Consider the following 17033-nt stretch of genomic DNA (forward strand, 5'->3'; position numbering starts at 1 on the left):
GAATCTCGACTAAGACATTCACATGGAGCTATCGGGAGAGATTTTGCTCTGAATCGGCAAACACGTACGTAAGGAAGGTGGCAGGCAAAGCATGTGCACCAGCCAGACAAGCTATCAGGAGTGCTGGGCTCTGGTCCTCGCTCTGCCAGGGCTTCTCAGTATGACTCGGCCAATTAATCGCTTCATTATTCTGGTCCAGTTTCCTCATATACCCAAGATGAAGGTTTCCAACAGGACTCAATAAAATAACTAACAGGTCCAATGCTAACAAACCAGGCACTTTCTCGAAACAAAGCTGTACAAGTAAACTAAATCATGGTTAGAATTCTATCAACTGAATATGGTAATCGTAAAACAAGAAACCACCAAAGTCAAAAACCCAAGAGTCATCCTCAAAACTCTCCCATCTAGTGAGAAACTGAGTCCTACCCCTTCTACCCTTAATCATTGCCGCCATGTTTTCCCCAGTTCTTGTCATCTCTGAGCAGGACTATTCTAATAACTTCCTAGTTGAACTCCCTTAGTCCATCTTCCACACTGCTACCAAAGTGAACCCTGAAATCAGTCAAGTTATTCCCCTACAGGGGAAGTAGCTCCACTGAGAGTTTTCACTGCCTTTCATATGCTGAGTATCTACTTATTATTTGACCTCAGCTCAGTGCCAATTCTGAGACCTGTGATGGCATGTCTATTTCAGAATTAGAGTGCTTCATTCCTCTTCTAAATTTTCAGACACAAACTACAAGTAGGGTGACAACTACTGCTGCAGATGTAAACACAAAATGGTATGTTGTGGTAGCTAGGCTCTAAAGCCAGCCCCCAGTGAACCACACCCCCAGTATCCACGCCCTTGTATAAAACCACCCCACGGTGAACCTGGCCTGACTTCTGTGACTCACTTCAACCAAGAGAACGTGACAGAAGCGATGTTGTCAGTTTCCAATCTATGCCTTAAGAAGGCTGCTTGGGCACTTCTGGTAGCCTTGGGCAGCCATGTAAGAAGCCCACCCACCTTGCTAAGGAAATCATGTGGAGAAGTCACATGGGGGAACAGGGGCCCTGAAACGTCCTGAGACGTTATGGAGAGGGAGCCCCAGCTGTCCCGACGTCCCAGGTAAGCCCCCCTTTCAACCTTCCCCTCCAAGGTGCCAAGGAGCTGTTCTGGATGTGTTATGGGGCCCCAGATGACTGCTGCCTCAGCTGACATCATGTGGAACAACAGAACCCCCAAGCTGAGCCCAATCAATCCAAAGAATCGTGAGAATTAATAAAATGATTGTCATTTTAAGGCACTAAGTTTTGGGGTGATTTGCTACACAGAAAACAAACATCTATTATTTCCGATCTACTCTCTCCTTGAAAGCAGGAAGTGTGTTACATACCTCTAGGGCCCCAGTACCTAAGCACAAGAACTGGCATAAAACCAGGCCTTATAATTTGTAAATAAATTAATCTCATAGAAAAACAAGTTATTTGAAAAATACCACGTGACCGATAAAATCTTTTAAAACCTTGTACTGACTGAGTTGAATAGCGTCTTCCAAAAATTCATGTACACCCAGAATGTGACCTTGAAATGCATCATACTGGGTTAAATCCAATGACTGGTGTCCTTATAAAAAGGCCATGTGACAACGGAAGCAGAAATTGGAGTGACAGAGCTACAAGCCAAGAAACGCTAAAGGGCTACCAGAAGCTGGGAAGAAGGCAAGGAAGGATTCTCCCCTAGAGCCTTCAGAGGGAGCCCTGCTGACACCCTCATTTTGGATTTCTGGCCTCCAGAACCATAAGAGAATAGATTTCTCTTGTTTTAAGCCATGCAGTTTGTGGTAATTTTGTTACATCAGTTACAGAAAACCGATACAGACCTGGAGCCCTGGCGTGGGCAAATCTAACAGGCCCCCTGTTGGCTGACTGACAGGCTGAAAACCACTGACAGGAATCATCTCCTGTTCCTCTCAGTTATAATTTAATTATCTTACAGTAATTTAATTATGACACTTGCAGTTTATGTTCACAAAGCATCCCACAAACGAATCTCGTTCGTTTTCCCCCAAAGAATTAGCAAACAGAATTATTATAGTTTTTCAGGTTATAAACAGGTGAAAACCAAATATGTTAGTTTAACTGATTTGCCTGTGTGACTGGCCTGGAAATGCAACTTTAATTCCTGCCCTTTGGATCCCAGGAGGCGCTTAAACTGAAGTTCTGCCTCAGGCCTTCTCAGCTGTTCCCCAGACGCTCCAAAGCCCCCCTCCCTTCCAGCTCCCCGGCCCCGCCTCCTCCCCTGCACAGCGCTGTGGGCGCCCCGCCCCGCCCCTACCTGGGGCAGGATGACTTTCTTCAGCTGCTCCTGGGTGAAGTGCTCCACGTAGGCCTCCAGGTGAGACAGCAGCACCGTCCGCACGTGCTCCTCGTGCACCTCAAACAGCCGCAGCAGCACGGGGATCACCCGCGCCTGGAACAGCGCTGGCGAGAGCAGGCGGGGGGCTCCTCCCCTCGCACCGTCTTCTCCCCAGGTCAGAGGGAAAAACAGCTCGTCATTTCGGTGAAAGCAGCACGAAGCCCGGCGCAGAAACTGAGCCCAGAGCTTCACACACGTTCTAAGTGCTCTTCTAAATTCTTACGTCCCAAACCAAAGGGAAGTGCTTCTTTTGACCCCAAATTACTCAAGGCTTAACTGTCTGAATCACACTCCACCTTGTAGAAGTGCTTCTGAAATACTCTATCGTACTTAATGTACTATTTACATAGAAACCTCATGTTCTAATAGAATCCTGAGTCGACAGCTCTTTATATATTTACATCTAATCAATGAGGAATTTCATATACTAGATTCAACGGATATGATTGTTGCAATTTTATCCGCAAGCCAGGAAGTGTGTTAAATGCTACAGCAAGAGTTGGTGCCGACAGTCCTCTCCTTCCTAGCAGTTATGGTAGGTTATTCAACAGAGACATGCATCAGAATCATTTGGGGACCTTTCAAAATACATATTTACCCATCCTTGCTCTGTCCCAGAACCAGTGGATCAGGCACAGGCAAATTTTTAAAAAGCTCCCCAGGTGGTTCAGATTACCATGAAATAATCTTGCACTGCTCAAATACGGACTAATAACTCCCAAACTCCATAATTACCAATAATACTTTGAAAAAAAATTCACCTTTTTTGGGGCCAAGGAGGTAGGGAAGAAAGCTCTTAACAGCTACTGGCTCTGCAAACACCAACTGATTAAGCAGAAGAGGCACCAGCCGTGAAGCTATTAATTCCTCTGACAGGCAGCTGACTCTGTCCAGGAGGAACCTGAGGGCAAAGAAGGAAAGCCTGGGAAATTGGCTGTGACTGTATCAACTCACTTGTACAGTTTAGACACATGCAGCTTTATTCCACTTCCATCAAAGTGATCAATCTGAAATGCAGCTAGAGAAACTGTAGCGAGGTCAGTCCCCAGGTATTCAAGAAAAACACAGAAGGTGTGAGGCAAGGCCAGCTAGTCAGTACATACACAACCTCCAATCCAAGCTAGGAAAATTTTTTCAACAAACGGCCCCTCATTAATGGCAAGAGTGTCTTCTTTCCCCGCTAATAAGCCAGAGGCTTTTTAGTCAATAAACGGTACTTTCTCAAGTTTAAAGGATGTAGGATATTACATTATCTAAAGTTTCTTTCCATGGTAAACAAAATACTAGCTTTTGTTACTCAACTTATTAAAACAAGCTATGTACAAGCACTTAGGAAATACACAGATATCAGGTGTAAGCAGTAGTAACACGCCACTATACAATCACCCTGAGCAGGTAATCCTGCCTCCTCCTTAATCGGGAAACAGGCCCCACCATGCTTTATCTCCTGCAAGCCCCTCGGCCACTATCAACAAACGGGTCCACACCCAAACTCACTCCCGGCTCCTTTCCAGGTTCCATGGATGCGAGGGCTTCCTCTTATTGAAGGTCACCCCCACTGAGCCATTGCCCCAACACCCCCTTCTCCCCCAGGGCCATGCACCGACAGCCCCCCAACACAACTGCATCTTCAACTCCTCCCTCACTCCCCCACCAGCTCCGTCCCCTCAGCCTACAAACATGCTCCAGTCTCTTCCAGCCTTAAAAACATCCTTGTTAAAAAGAAAAAAAAAAAATCCTTCCTTGACTCCATTAGCAACTCTTTAGCAATTCTATGTTCCTCTTCTCCGAGCTTTTCAGGAGATTTTACCCAAAGTCCACTTTCTCACCTTCCACCCACTTCTCAATTCACTGCAGTTTGATTCGCTCTGCTGAAACAGCTCCAAGACAAGGTCATCAGTGCTCTCCTGACTGCTAAGTGAACAGGTATCTGTTGACTGCTCCTATCTTTCTGAAATTTTCTACTCCTTTGGAATACCAGCATTCCTGGCTCTCTCTCAACCTCCTCCAACCACTGCTTCTGTCTCATTCATCAGCCACTCCCTCCCCACTGGCCCCCTTACAAGGTTGGGTGCCCCAGGGTTACATTTGGGCCACTGTCCTTTTCATGCTACCCACTTTCTATGGGACAATGTCACCAACTACAGGCTGACGAAGCCTCACATTCACCTCTAGCTCATCAGCTTAAGACCTCTCTCCTGAGCTTCAGACCCATCTGCCCAAATGCCCACGTACATCTCTAGATGAAGTCCCACAGACACTTCAGACCAACACACTGAATGCCAAATTCTTCATTTTCCCTGCATGAAGGTTCTCTCCTCCAGTATTCTCTAACTCTTTTGGTGATAATCACTAAGGCTTGTCGGTCTGTTTTAATATTTCTTATCGGTGTCTTCTTCACTGTACCATCACTGCCCTTACATGAGGCCTCACATCTACTACCTGGCCTACCGCAGTCTACCAACCGATCCAAGTCTTATGTGAAATAAACCTGTGCCCTCCATAGCAAACAGAGTGATCCACCCAAGAGGAGACAGCCATCTCACAGCCCGTTTTCACTCTTTTGGTGGTTTCAAGGCCTGAAGTCCACTGCTTACCAGTAGTGTCAATACTCCTAACTGCCACGTCCAAGGGTGCCCACCCCTTGCCCTCCAGCAGGACCCAAGTGCTCATCATTCCTTGCACAAGACATACTGTGTCTTGCCTCTGTGCACCGGTTCATGTTGCTCCTCTGCCTAGAATACCTCTTCTCTAACCTCCTTCTCCCCCATCCTCTGTTGTTCTCAGGACGACCCCACCCCCCCCTCAAGCTCCATCACTGTTTAATAAGAGTTATCAGTCTGTATCTGTTTCCCTCACCAGACCTATCCATCTCAGGGCCTAGAAAAGAGCCTGACGTATAGGAAATGTCACTAAACTTTAAGAAAACAAATGTCTGACTCATTCTCTCTAGGACACCTGAAGTGATTACATGGACTTAATCCAAGTTACGGAATTTTAAGGCCTGAATTTTCTAAACTTACTTGAAAAATTCAGCTTTTTCCTCTTCACTCTTCAATGTTAAACTTTTCAAGAAATTCACAACTTCTAGAAAATCATTCCTAAATGCCAAAAAAAAAAAAAAAAATGCAGGACAACAGATTAAAGATGGCGTGTCAAATATTGAAGCCATAACCACAGACCACACCACAATAATATTCAACAAAGAAACATTCCCCTGTGCCACTTGGAAGATTCTATTATAACTAAGTAGCTTGTAAGACAAATACTATGGAACAAGTCCACAGGGAATTTAATATTTTAAGAATATCAAAGAGATCTGTCAAGAGGATACACGCTTAACCACACACACATGTGCGTACACAAACGCTAACAAACGCTAACAAACACTGCGGTTTCAATCATCATCATAATCATCCAAAACTTTTTGTTGTAATAGGATGTGGTTACATGAACGATCCTGGGAGAAATGGTATTACCATTACAAAATAGTTGCTGATTTTCAAGTCTCCTTTGGTGAAAACTATTAAAGAGGGTTGGGGAAAGAGGAATTTCTGGTACAAGTCATAGGGATCTTCTCAGTTCTCCTGCTGTAGTTGTCTGGTCACTTTTGCAGCCAGGCAGGGAAGAGGGTGAGAGGAGTGGTCAGTTTCCTGCAGGGTCTCCAGAGAGTCCCGAGGCCACTCAGCTCCAAGCGAACGTCGCCCCCGGAAAGGCGGCTTCAGCAGCAGCCTGCGGCCCCCGCCAGGACAGCTGGCCTCCTGGGTCTCCACTCCTCACATTGACACCTGTCTCCCTCTGGCTCAGCGGCAGGGAAAACGCACAAATGCCTTAACTGAAGTGTAATCAGATTGGCTCGGCTGCCTCAGCGGGAACTGCTGGCCCTCCTCCTGCTGCCGCCTCTGGCAGGGCTTTCCCCTCACACGTAACAATCAGATTTGGGGGATAGGGAGCCGGTGTGTGGTTTTGGCTTCCCTCTCCCGTCTCTGTTTAATACACAATTCTTACTAAAGAACTCTTATCACACATAGTAATGAGAGCATCTATTTACTGTAAAGGATTCTTCTTTGTAGACATTCTATACCAAGATAAATAAAGTATCACTATGAATCACCCAAAAAGACATGGAAATACCTTGGTTAAAAGACTCATAATGGGAAAGGTTTGAACAGTTTCCCTGGAGCATAAGTGACAAAACCCTTGTAACTACAAGGAAAATACCCTCTCTGCCTTGTTTAATAATATACCCGCCCCATCCTTAGAGGTAACTGTTCCCCTCCAGGGATAATATTAGTTTTCCCTTCACTCTGGTTTCTCTCAGGCTTTCCGACTGCAAACACATAGGATTTTTAGTTTCACAACTGACATAAAATTGATTTTGCTAATAAAAGTCATGAATGTGGAGTTAACCTGTGCAGAAGTTCTGCAGTCATGGAAATTAAAAAATAAAGGACACATAATTAAAACTAACCTGGAAGAGAGGTTCAAAAACACCTCTGAATCCAGCGACAGTATTAACAGCTACACTGTGCCCTCCCTCTAAATTGACTTCTTTGCTCTTCCATCACGTATCACTAAACAAAGAAAACAATCTTCTGCCTGAAGAAAAATCAGCTCATTTCCACACACCCCCCCCCACCCAAGTAAAATTCAACAATAACAGACTCGTATCACAATGGCAGCAAAAAGGAGAGGCCATGTTTATTAAGTCCCTCAATTAACTTCCAACTGTAAACCACTGGACACAGCCTAGCTTCTTCCCATTCAGAAGCCCTAAGTAATCCAGCTATAGTTTCTAGACCCAGGCCCTCCATGACAATCAAGGAGTTCGAAAACTTCCTATCTGTGATAGGAACCTGAGAGGCAACCTGATTTCTCCCTCTGTTTTCCCAGGTGGACATGATTCACTCTCTTCTAATAATGAAGGACAGCAAGAGCAGCGAAAGGGACCGCGTCATTTGGTCCTCCAAAACCCAGCGCTGGCGCATAACCCGCAAGAGAGCAGGCGGGCATCGGCGGGGAGCAGCCAGCGTGTCACCCCGGGCGCCCTCACCTGAAGAAGTCGTGGGACAGGAGGGTGTGGAGCGCTGGCCGACAGTTTGGAGTGGGATTCAGCAGGGTTGAGTGCAAGGTCTGCTGAAAGCTGGAGAGAACATCCGCTGAAACTGAAATCCAGAGCGACAGTTAGTTTCCAAGGCCGTCTCCCTCTTTTCAGGACCTCTATAGCTGGAGACTGACGAGAGCAAAAACCAACCTGTAAAAGCCCAAACAAACAAAGCCCTGGCTGTTGCTGAACAGCTTCCTGCTTGCCTGAAGCCAAACTCCTTGGCAGGTGTAGAAAATTGTCCTGCCAACACATCCAAGCCCCTGCTCACGTGCCTCCCCTTGGAAGCCCTCTCATTTCCCGAATGTCAGTTTAACTCAGCTCAGGCCCAGAGGAGGAGGTTTAATAAGCGGCAGGTTTGAAGGCCTTTTCAACCAAGTCTCCTCACCCACAGAACACAGGAAGTTATCTGAATGACTATATTTTCAATTCTCTCGGGGGTGGTACATAATTGCCACCATTCTAGACACAGTGAAGAACAGTGAGTTCGTCATCCACCAAGAACGCCTTAGGGTTTAATTCTCAAGTGTTTAGGCTGGGACAACGCAGAGCTGACAGCCGAATGGTGCTTGTGACTGCAGAGCACCGCGTGAACCGGGAAGAAGAAACTGCGTCAGAGCTGCGGCAATGTGAGATATAGGCCGGTAAGGGGCCTAATGGGACATGGACCCCAGTACACTTAAAGGGTGGACGACTGAAGGCCTGACGTGGCTGGAGGAGAGTGAAGCAGGCTGCCAAGCATGCCGCCAGAGAGCTCAGAAGAGACCTATGGGTTCAGTGGCCTGGGCTTTGAGGGCCAACAAAAGAAAAAAGTATGAGTAAATGAAATCACAAAGAAAAAAATCAAAAAGACTTTGAAAAAATAAAGATAAAGAAACGTTAATCTTGATTTAGAAATTAATAAAAAACTTTGAATCTTCCTCTACTCTTCAGATCATTACATATACATCAATAACAGCATTCACTTACTTAGTGGCTGGCTTGATAAGGAATCGTCTTTAGACCATAAATACCAATTAATAAGATAATAACATATGATATTCATAGCCATAGTTCAAAGTGCTTCCTACTTAAAATTCTTTTAACTATGCAAAGTAAAGAAACCCAAAGCTTCTTCCCTCACTGCTATGAGGATCTGCCCTAAACAACTTACTTGGTAAGCAACAGCTCCTTACTATGATCAAAGACTGCAGTGCTTTGAATACACACAGAACAAGCCATGGATGATTTTCCTACTTATTCTGTGGATGCACTAGCGTAACTCCAACTCACCCTGTTCACTTAAGATTGTGAGCAAACTTTCCACCAATGTCCCAAAAGAATACGCATCCCGAGCATGTCCGTGTGACTCTGGCAGAGTTGTGAATTCTGGAAACTAAAAGCAGTAAAGACCATTAAAACCAGAGGATCTGCTTTACAAACCATTTCTACTTTTCTCTGAAGCACTTTCTCCCATTTTCATTATACTCAAAGCTCACTACATATTACCACACACAAATTTATAGGCTCTTAAAACTATTAGTGAATAGAATTTATCAAAGATACTAATAATATCAAACAAGGGCAAAAAGAAAAAAAGGTCAGAATATATGTCTGTGGCTTTCAAAAATATTTTTGACTGCAAACCAGAGAAAAAAAATTATCATAATTATCATTATCAACATATGCATATACATGTATAAATACATATCAGAAACAAAAGTTTCATAAAACAGTACTTAGCTTTACTACCCAAGATGTCCAATGATATTTTTCTATTTTATTCCTTTCTTTTTCTCCCTTAAAATGCTGGTCAGGACCCCTAAATTGATTCAAAACCCACAAATCATCAGTTTGAAAAACACTACTATATATACATAGTACTGACTTGAATAAACCTGAGTTATTTCAAGTCTTAGGTTTATACTTAAGTTTATAGTTGGGTTTGTATTTCCTGTAAAGCAGACTAAATATGTCTTTGGGGGTCAATGTCTATAGTGGTTAAGAACAAATTTAGAGAAAGCAGCTGCTTTTGCATTTACTGGTAAATACACTCTTTCTTTACCAGCACCATAATATTAATAATTGCTCTTCCTTACATCTTGGAATCCCAACTAATGGCCAGATAGGCAGATGACTGGTTGGGTGAAGCACAGAAAAGGGCTCGGATCTTGCCTCCTCAGCTCTCATGGCTTCCAATAATGTACAAAGACTTACCATGAAATAGCTACGAAGCGCCAACCCTGCTCACTGAGGTACCTCTTATCTTTAAGCACTATCACGGGTGTCTATATGACCAACAAATGTAAGCTGAGTGTCAAGAAAAAGGCTTTCTGCTGTGATGATACAATAAATCTTAGAAGCCTTCAAGGCCAGAGGAATTATGAGGCGTCTATAAACTTAGCAAAGAAAGAGGTGGGCAGAGGAAAGGTTTTTTTAAAGTTTCATACTCAGTTACACAAAGAAGCCTTCATTACATCTGAAGCGTATCCTCTTACCATCTCTTCAGGAGGGATAGATGCTGGGTCCCTTACTGACCGAATACTCCTTAGAAACTAGACAGAGAAATAAATTAAGGAAAGTAATTCAAGCGTATGTTTGGTGAACCAATCTCTTACATTAAGTTACAAAAGCAAAAAGCAATGGAAACAGCAGCAATGAAACCTTCAAACCAATGCCACACATTAAATGCATAAATTTAAAATCTTGATAACTGAAAAATGTAGACACAGTACCTGGCATGGCACAAGGCTTAGTGGAAAATAAATTATCAGTTCCCTTTCCTTTCCCCTTCAGCTGGTTTAACAGAAACCCTCTGGTGTTCAGAGGCATCTCTGTAACTGATTTCCTTACAAGGAAATTAGAAATACTTCTTTCTCATCCTGCATAGATACTAACAAATAAAAGGCTTCTCTAGCGGAGAACAAATCTATCATTAATCTGCTCACTGAGTCAAGTCAATCATAAGGTTTGCTGTCACATGAGATATAATGAGGACCTTATAAACTACAGAGACAAAGCCAACATCCACAGAACAAGTACATTCATTCACTGATTCAAAGATTATTTTTCAAGAGCTTATATGTCCCAAGCGCCATTTAGGGCACCAGGAATACAAAATGAATGCAATAAATCCCCGCCCCCAACCAGGTGCTCGCAACCTAGAACGTAAACTAAGAACTTCGATAGCGTGTGCTGGCTGAGTGCCGTGGAAGCCCAGGAGGGAACTACTCTTGTTGGGTAGGGAACGCCTGGGGGAGGGCTTCATAAAGAGGAGACTTAGCCACATCTAGACTTCAGCTAGGCGTCAGCCCGATCTTACATCCTGCAGAGAACCCAGGGGAAGAAAGGCATCCCAGCAACAGAAAGAAAGAAGGCACACAAAGAAAGAAGAGGGTGAAGGAGGACCACCCATGAGAACACAGCTGAGCTGCGTGGAACAGGATGCAAGCGGAGTGTAGCTCAATAACTGAGTGGTATACGGAGCTAAAGGTAGGCTGGGGAGGAGACTGTGAAGGGCCTTGTATGCCATGGTAAAGAATCTGGGATGAACCCCACAGGAAGAATTATGTCCTGGTATACTAATTAGATGTAAGCTGACTTCTGAGAAGAAAGTGATCAACAGGGGCAGAAATAATAAAGGAATGTCTTCGTGGTGGAAGGAGCATTTGAATTGAGCCAGAGCCCCTGAAGGTGCACATGCAACAAGGCCCCCGTGTGGAAGCTGCACACAAGGGAACAAGGGAAATTAGGCCAAGCCAGGAAGTCAGGGAGTCACCCTGTCAATAGGGAAATTATGATGGGAGTGGTTTTTCTGTTTTAAAAAGAGTTAAGTCTAGTGGCAACATGCAAGATGGTGAAAACAGGAAACAAAACAGAGAATAGCAAGGTTGCTCAACCCAGGAGGGGAATATGTAGATCACTGTCAGACAAAATTACTGTTCAAGAAGTACCACAGGCAGCAACAATACAGCCCACTAGGAGGAGCTGAGATGCACAGCTCCTGATGCCAGCTCTTCAGACATGACGTATGACTCTGGACAACTTGAACGATTGTTCAATGAACAGTTCTAATGTACCTAATATGTGCCAGGCACTATTCTAGGTGGATATATAAAGATAAGTATACGAGACTATCACCCTCAAGAAGCTCAACCACTAGTAAAGAAGACAGACACATGAAGGTAATTTCAATATTAAACATTCAATGGGAAAATTAAGTACAGGCTACTACAGGAGCACAGAGGACGGGCATTTAATTAAAAATTTGACCAAGCCACTCTACCTCTTTCAGTCTGATTCCTCAACTATAGAATGAGGAGAAAAGAATAAATGACTCCTAGTCTCCCCCTGGAGAGTAAAATCCCACAATTCTACGAATATGAGTATTGACAAAAAAGTCAAGTCTCCGAATCTGAGATCACACTAACATTGAAGGAAAGTCCCTAGGGGAGAACCACACACCAAAATGCTATCAAATTCTGAATAACAAAGAGGGCCTGTCACCTGGCTTACCTCTGGTGTGGCCTGAGGAACTTTACAGACTGTTTCCATTCCTCCCAGCTTCCAGTGCCCATCTTCACTCACAAACACAGATGATAAACAGACATTGTTGTGTGTGAGGTGTCCCTGGAAAAAAAGAACAGGAAGAAGACTGCCACTCCAATTTTCTGAGTAGAAGTTTTAAAAAACTAAGTACTCATTACCAAAAAAAAAAAAAAAAAAAAAAATTATGGCAAGTCTTCCTACTTGTGGCATAATAAACAGAACTACAACTTTAAGGAATGACGAATTGAATGAGGCTGCTTAAACATTATGAGGTTAGAAAAAAGGGAAAAAACACAATAGAAAGGCTTATCTCCCCCTGCCTGGTGAGGCAGGTTAATAAAGACGTAAAAGCCACTGCACAGATATTACACAACCCCATCTCCATGGGAGTCAGGAGATACAAGTGTCCTTAAACATAAATTTGCAAGTCTTTTTAACCTACATTGTATGCTTCAAATGCCTTTAAAGGTACAATTTATCTTTGCTCCCATAGGTTATTGTATTAATTTTCTCCTCTAAATTCTTTCTCACCTACATTCTATCACGAACCCAGATCCACTTCACCTGAAATCTTGTCAGTAGGCATTAAAAAAATTCTGCCTGAAGAAGAGGAAAATGGAATGATAAGGACCACCAGAAATATCCCACAGACGACAGAAGAGCCAAATTTAAAACTATAAAAAATAGTACAGTCAAATAAATGAGAGGGAAGAAGAAAACGAGAACAGGGTTGAAGTATGTTTTTCTCCAAACCAGAAATTATTCCAGTAGATAAGTGCATTTTAAATATTCTACCCACCAGATCAAATATGTACACGTTTTTATATAAAACACTCCAAGTTATATATTTTTTAAAGGAAAGCTTAAAATAGTATGCATGGTGTGTTTCCGCTTGAGAAAAAGCAAAGGAGAATAAGCACAGAGATATCTGCTTTCTACACACAAGGAATATCTCTGGACTAACACACTGATCATCATGGTTGTCGATGGAGAGAAAGTAGGGTGCTGGATTCAAGGATGAGGCAGGGACTTGTTTTTCCCTATCTGCACTCTCATACTATTCAAACTTTTTACCACATTCATGCATTTCTCCAACAAAGAAAATATTCCTCCACAGTGGGGCATTAATAATTCTACTTATGTGAATCTTAGACATACTTTAAGAGATGATAAATCCAAAGTGATATTTGGAGAGTCTGTCTCCCAATAACAGAAAATGTTTTAAAAACACATTAAGATGAGTCAAATGCAAGTGCTTCTAGCTTACAACTGGTGTTTTTAAATCTGGGGGGGTGGGGGAGGGGGGCTGCCAAAGGCCTTAATACTTTAGAATGTAAATTCCATTAACAAATAGTAGCTCAATAATACCGTTAAGAAATAAACAAGAAGTAAACAAAATACTCTATCCCCTTCATAGCAAACATTGCCACAGTGTTAGGGGCTCTCTCTCTTTGGTACCACCTACTTGAATGGAAAGGGGTGTGTAAAACTCTGCCTCTTTCTAAGAAATGGTAATTTCTTTCTTTAAAATCTAAAAAAAAAAAAAACTCCTGAAAACAAATAGGAACGTTGGTCCATCAGCAGCACCGATGTTACTAAACCTTTATCTTGACTTAATAACAAATACCAGCTGTAGCTATTTTTATGTAAAGACTTATCGAAAACTAGAGAGACTATAGTAAACTGAAATAAAGTTCTATAAATAACTGCCCAGGGACAAAGAACTTGTTGCCTGTTCCCCAAACCACCTGTCTGTCTGTAGCATCTTATATGCTGTTTTCCCTCAGGAAGCCTTCTGATAAGAATAGTAACTTATGATTTCTACAGATACCGTAATTCACCAGCACTACCCCATGCGTCAGCCTCCTCCCACCACCCCACCCCTGGTCTACATGAAAGCCTGTGAGGCAGACTGTGTCCAGGTTACTTACTCTGTCATGAAGGAAGATAAGAGCCAGCAATATATCATAGATCCCAGCACAGACCTCTGCAGAAGACAATGTTTCCAAAGCCACTTCCAGAGGCTGCACTCGCTCAGTGACAAGATGAATACCATCTGCTTCCACAGTGCAAGATAAAAATCTTAGCAAGCACGGGTGACGAAGTGTCTTCAAGTGCTTTAAAAATATAAACAGAAGAGCTGGTGAAGTTAATGACTCAAAACAAGATTAACTATAGTTTCATTAACATTGTAGTCAAGTCAGAAAATGTATTCTTACATTCAAGGTCTTTTCCAGCTCCCTACCTCTCCCACCTACCCCCCCAAGTTTCAAAAAAGGCAGAGAAGAATACGTGACTTGCTCTGACAGTATTCACTTTACCAACATTTACATTACTCTACAGAGAATTCCAGTTCCATTATGGGAGGGTAAGCCCCCCAAGAGCCTAGATCTCCAATGATTACTGCTATAAACTCCTAACAAAGTGCCAAAAACAACTACCTAAGAACTCTGAAAAGTAAACAAAAACACATAGATTATGGAGGGGAGTCACCCACTGGGGGGAGTTTCCCGGTTCAGGGAATGTCCCTTCTCACAGCTGTGCACTGAAGGCGGTCCCCAGGTGCAGAGCAGTGCAGCAAAGGTGGCTAAAACTCTGAGAGAAACCTTGCCATCTTTCTGGCCAGGAGAACCAAAGCAGGGCTGAGTATAAGGAAGCTGCCCCAGAGGAGAGAGGGCTAAGGGAGGGAAAAGGAGATGCCCTAGTTATCTGTATACCTACGCAGGTCTCAGACTAACCCCTGAACCAAACACGCACAGGACAGACCCAAACGAGCACAGCAAAGTTTTGAGAAATGAACTAAGGTTTGAACTACCATGCACAGGAAGGGTGGTAGGAGAGTAGTTAAAAAAAAAAGGAGAAGAAGAAGAAGCTTGAACCCAAGGGGACTGACTGCCTGCAAACAAAAAACATCAATATTCTCCAGAGGATTACAGCAGAACCAAGGTCTATGCAACAGGACATTCAAAACGCCCGGAATGCAATCCAAAGTCACTCAACTGACAAAGAACCATGAAAATGTGAAAAGACAACCAACAATTATCAACCCCAAGATTGACCACCAGACAGACCAGAGAGAGAATTATCAGAAAGAATTTGAAGCAGCTACTATAACAATTCCCCCTGGAGGTAAAGGAAACAGTTATGAGATAAGTGGTAAGATAGAAGTTCTCAGAAGAGACATGAATGTTACATAAAAGAACTAAATGGAAATTTTGGAAATTAAAAATATTACAAATAAAAAATTAAATGGATGGACTGAAAAACAGAATGATGATGACAGAGGCAAGAGTCAGTAAACCTGAAGATGTTAACCAATCTAAAGAACAAAGAGGAAAAAGTATTAAAAAAAAAAAAAAAAAGATCAGAGCTTTAGAAAACTGGGTGACGATAACAAAAAATTTAATGCATATAATTGGAGTTCCGAAAAAGAAAGAAGAGAGAATTGGGGCTAAAAAATATAATGGCTGAACACTTCCCAAATCTGGCCAAATACTTAAGTTTACAGATTTAAGAACTTCAATGAACACCAAATAGGATAAATAGAACTACATTATGATCAAACTGCTGAAAATCAAAGATATATTAAAAAATGTTGGAAGCAGCTAGAGAAAAACAACACAGGTGGAGAGAAATAACAAACTGAATGATACTAATTTCTCATAAGAAAACAGAGTCCAAAAGACAAAGGGGAACTATCTTTAAAGCAATGAAAGAAAAAAAAAAAAGATCAACCCTGAATTCTGTATCTAGCAAAAATATCCTTTAGGAAAGAAGGCAAAATAAAGGCATTTTTGATCATGGAAAATAGAAAAGTTGTTGCTACAAGATTTGCTCTACAAAAATGTTAAAGTTCTTCAAGCTGAAGAGGAAATGATATCAAAGGGAAACTTAGATCTTCAGGAGTGAAGGAAGAGCATCAGAAATCAGAAGTAATAAACCTCAGGATAAATTTGAAGGTTACTTTTTACTTCTTATTTAAAATATAGATGCCTACATAAAGTAAATATTGTTAACACTGCCTGGTGAGATTTTCAATGTGTGTGATGTATATGTATGCCTGTGTGCTAGTGTGCACGTACAGTTGATATATATGTAACCAAAGAACGGCAGGGTTGGGGGCTGGAGACACCTATATGATTCCAAGGCTTCTACATTTTATTTGACTGTGGTACAATACTAACCAAAAGTAGACTATTAAAAGTTATTTATGTATACTGAAGTCCTTAGTGCAACCATTTTAAAAAAATAAAGAAATACAGACCCCCAAGTCAAGATAAATTAAAATGGAATACTAAAAAATACTAAAATATTCAACCATCTTTAAAACTTCTTTTTATCATCTAGAAAAGTGATCGTCAAAGGTTTTTGTTCACACACTTCACACCAGTAAAAAGGTTAAATATGTAGCTTATGCATGATATATATTATATGAACGTATAATATATATTTTGTATATATATGTTATATATATAAAATACATATACTACTATAAAACACCCACAAAACAGAAAGTACCAGGACTTCCCTGGTGGCGCAGTGGTTGAGAATCTGCCTGCCAATGCAGGGGACACAGGTTCAAGCCCTGGTCTGGGAAGATCCCACATGCCACAGAGCAACTAAGTCCATGCGCCACAACTACTGAGCCCGCAAGCCACAACTACTGAGCCCTCATGCCACAACTACTGAAGCCCGCACACCTAGAGCCCATGCTCCTCAACAAAGAGAAGCCACCGCAATGAGAAGCCCGCACACCACAACGAAGAGCAGCCCCTGCTCGCTGCAACTAGAGAAAGCCCATGTGCAGCAACGAAGACCCAACGCAGCCAAAAATAAATAAATGGAAAAAAAGAGAAAGTACCAAAATAAAAGATTAAAGGTAAACTTAAATAGACATTCTTGATATATTTTCCCCAAATGGCAATGAATCATACTGCACAATCCCTAGGGTATGGATAACCCACTTTAGAACTTCCTAATACGGAGTATTCTCCCCCA

At 42.4% G+C, this 17033-nt stretch overlaps 1 protein-coding gene across 6 annotated transcripts in view; it reads right to left on the reverse strand.

Moving 5' to 3' along the window:
- Window positions 1–17033, reverse strand: part of SCYL3 (SCY1 like pseudokinase 3) — a 40662-nt gene that overhangs the window by 10968 nt on the left and 12661 nt on the right. For 4 of the 6 annotated variants that reach the window (XM_036848707.1, XM_036848662.1, XM_036848670.1 and 1 more), the window contains 8 exons: window positions 13967–14152; window positions 12003–12116; window positions 9986–10042; window positions 8781–8883; window positions 7458–7569; window positions 5428–5505; window positions 3166–3305; window positions 2324–2508 (listed from right to left, as the gene is read on the reverse strand). In XM_036848707.1, coding sequence (XP_036704602.1) covers window positions 2324–2508; window positions 3166–3305; window positions 5428–5505; window positions 7458–7569; window positions 8781–8883; window positions 9986–10042; window positions 12003–12116; window positions 13967–14152 — 975 coding nt within the window. The remainder of the gene's footprint in view (window positions 1–2323; window positions 2509–3165; window positions 3306–5427; window positions 5506–7457; window positions 7570–8780; window positions 8884–9985; window positions 10043–12002; window positions 12117–13966; window positions 14153–17033) is intronic. The other 2 variants (XM_036848696.1, XM_036848685.1) reach the window with 2 other exon arrangements.

This window comes from Balaenoptera musculus, chromosome 1 (genome assembly GCF_009873245.2).
Source record: "Balaenoptera musculus isolate JJ_BM4_2016_0621 chromosome 1, mBalMus1.pri.v3, whole genome shotgun sequence".
Lineage (NCBI taxonomy): Eukaryota > Metazoa > Chordata > Mammalia > Artiodactyla > Balaenopteridae > Balaenoptera > Balaenoptera musculus.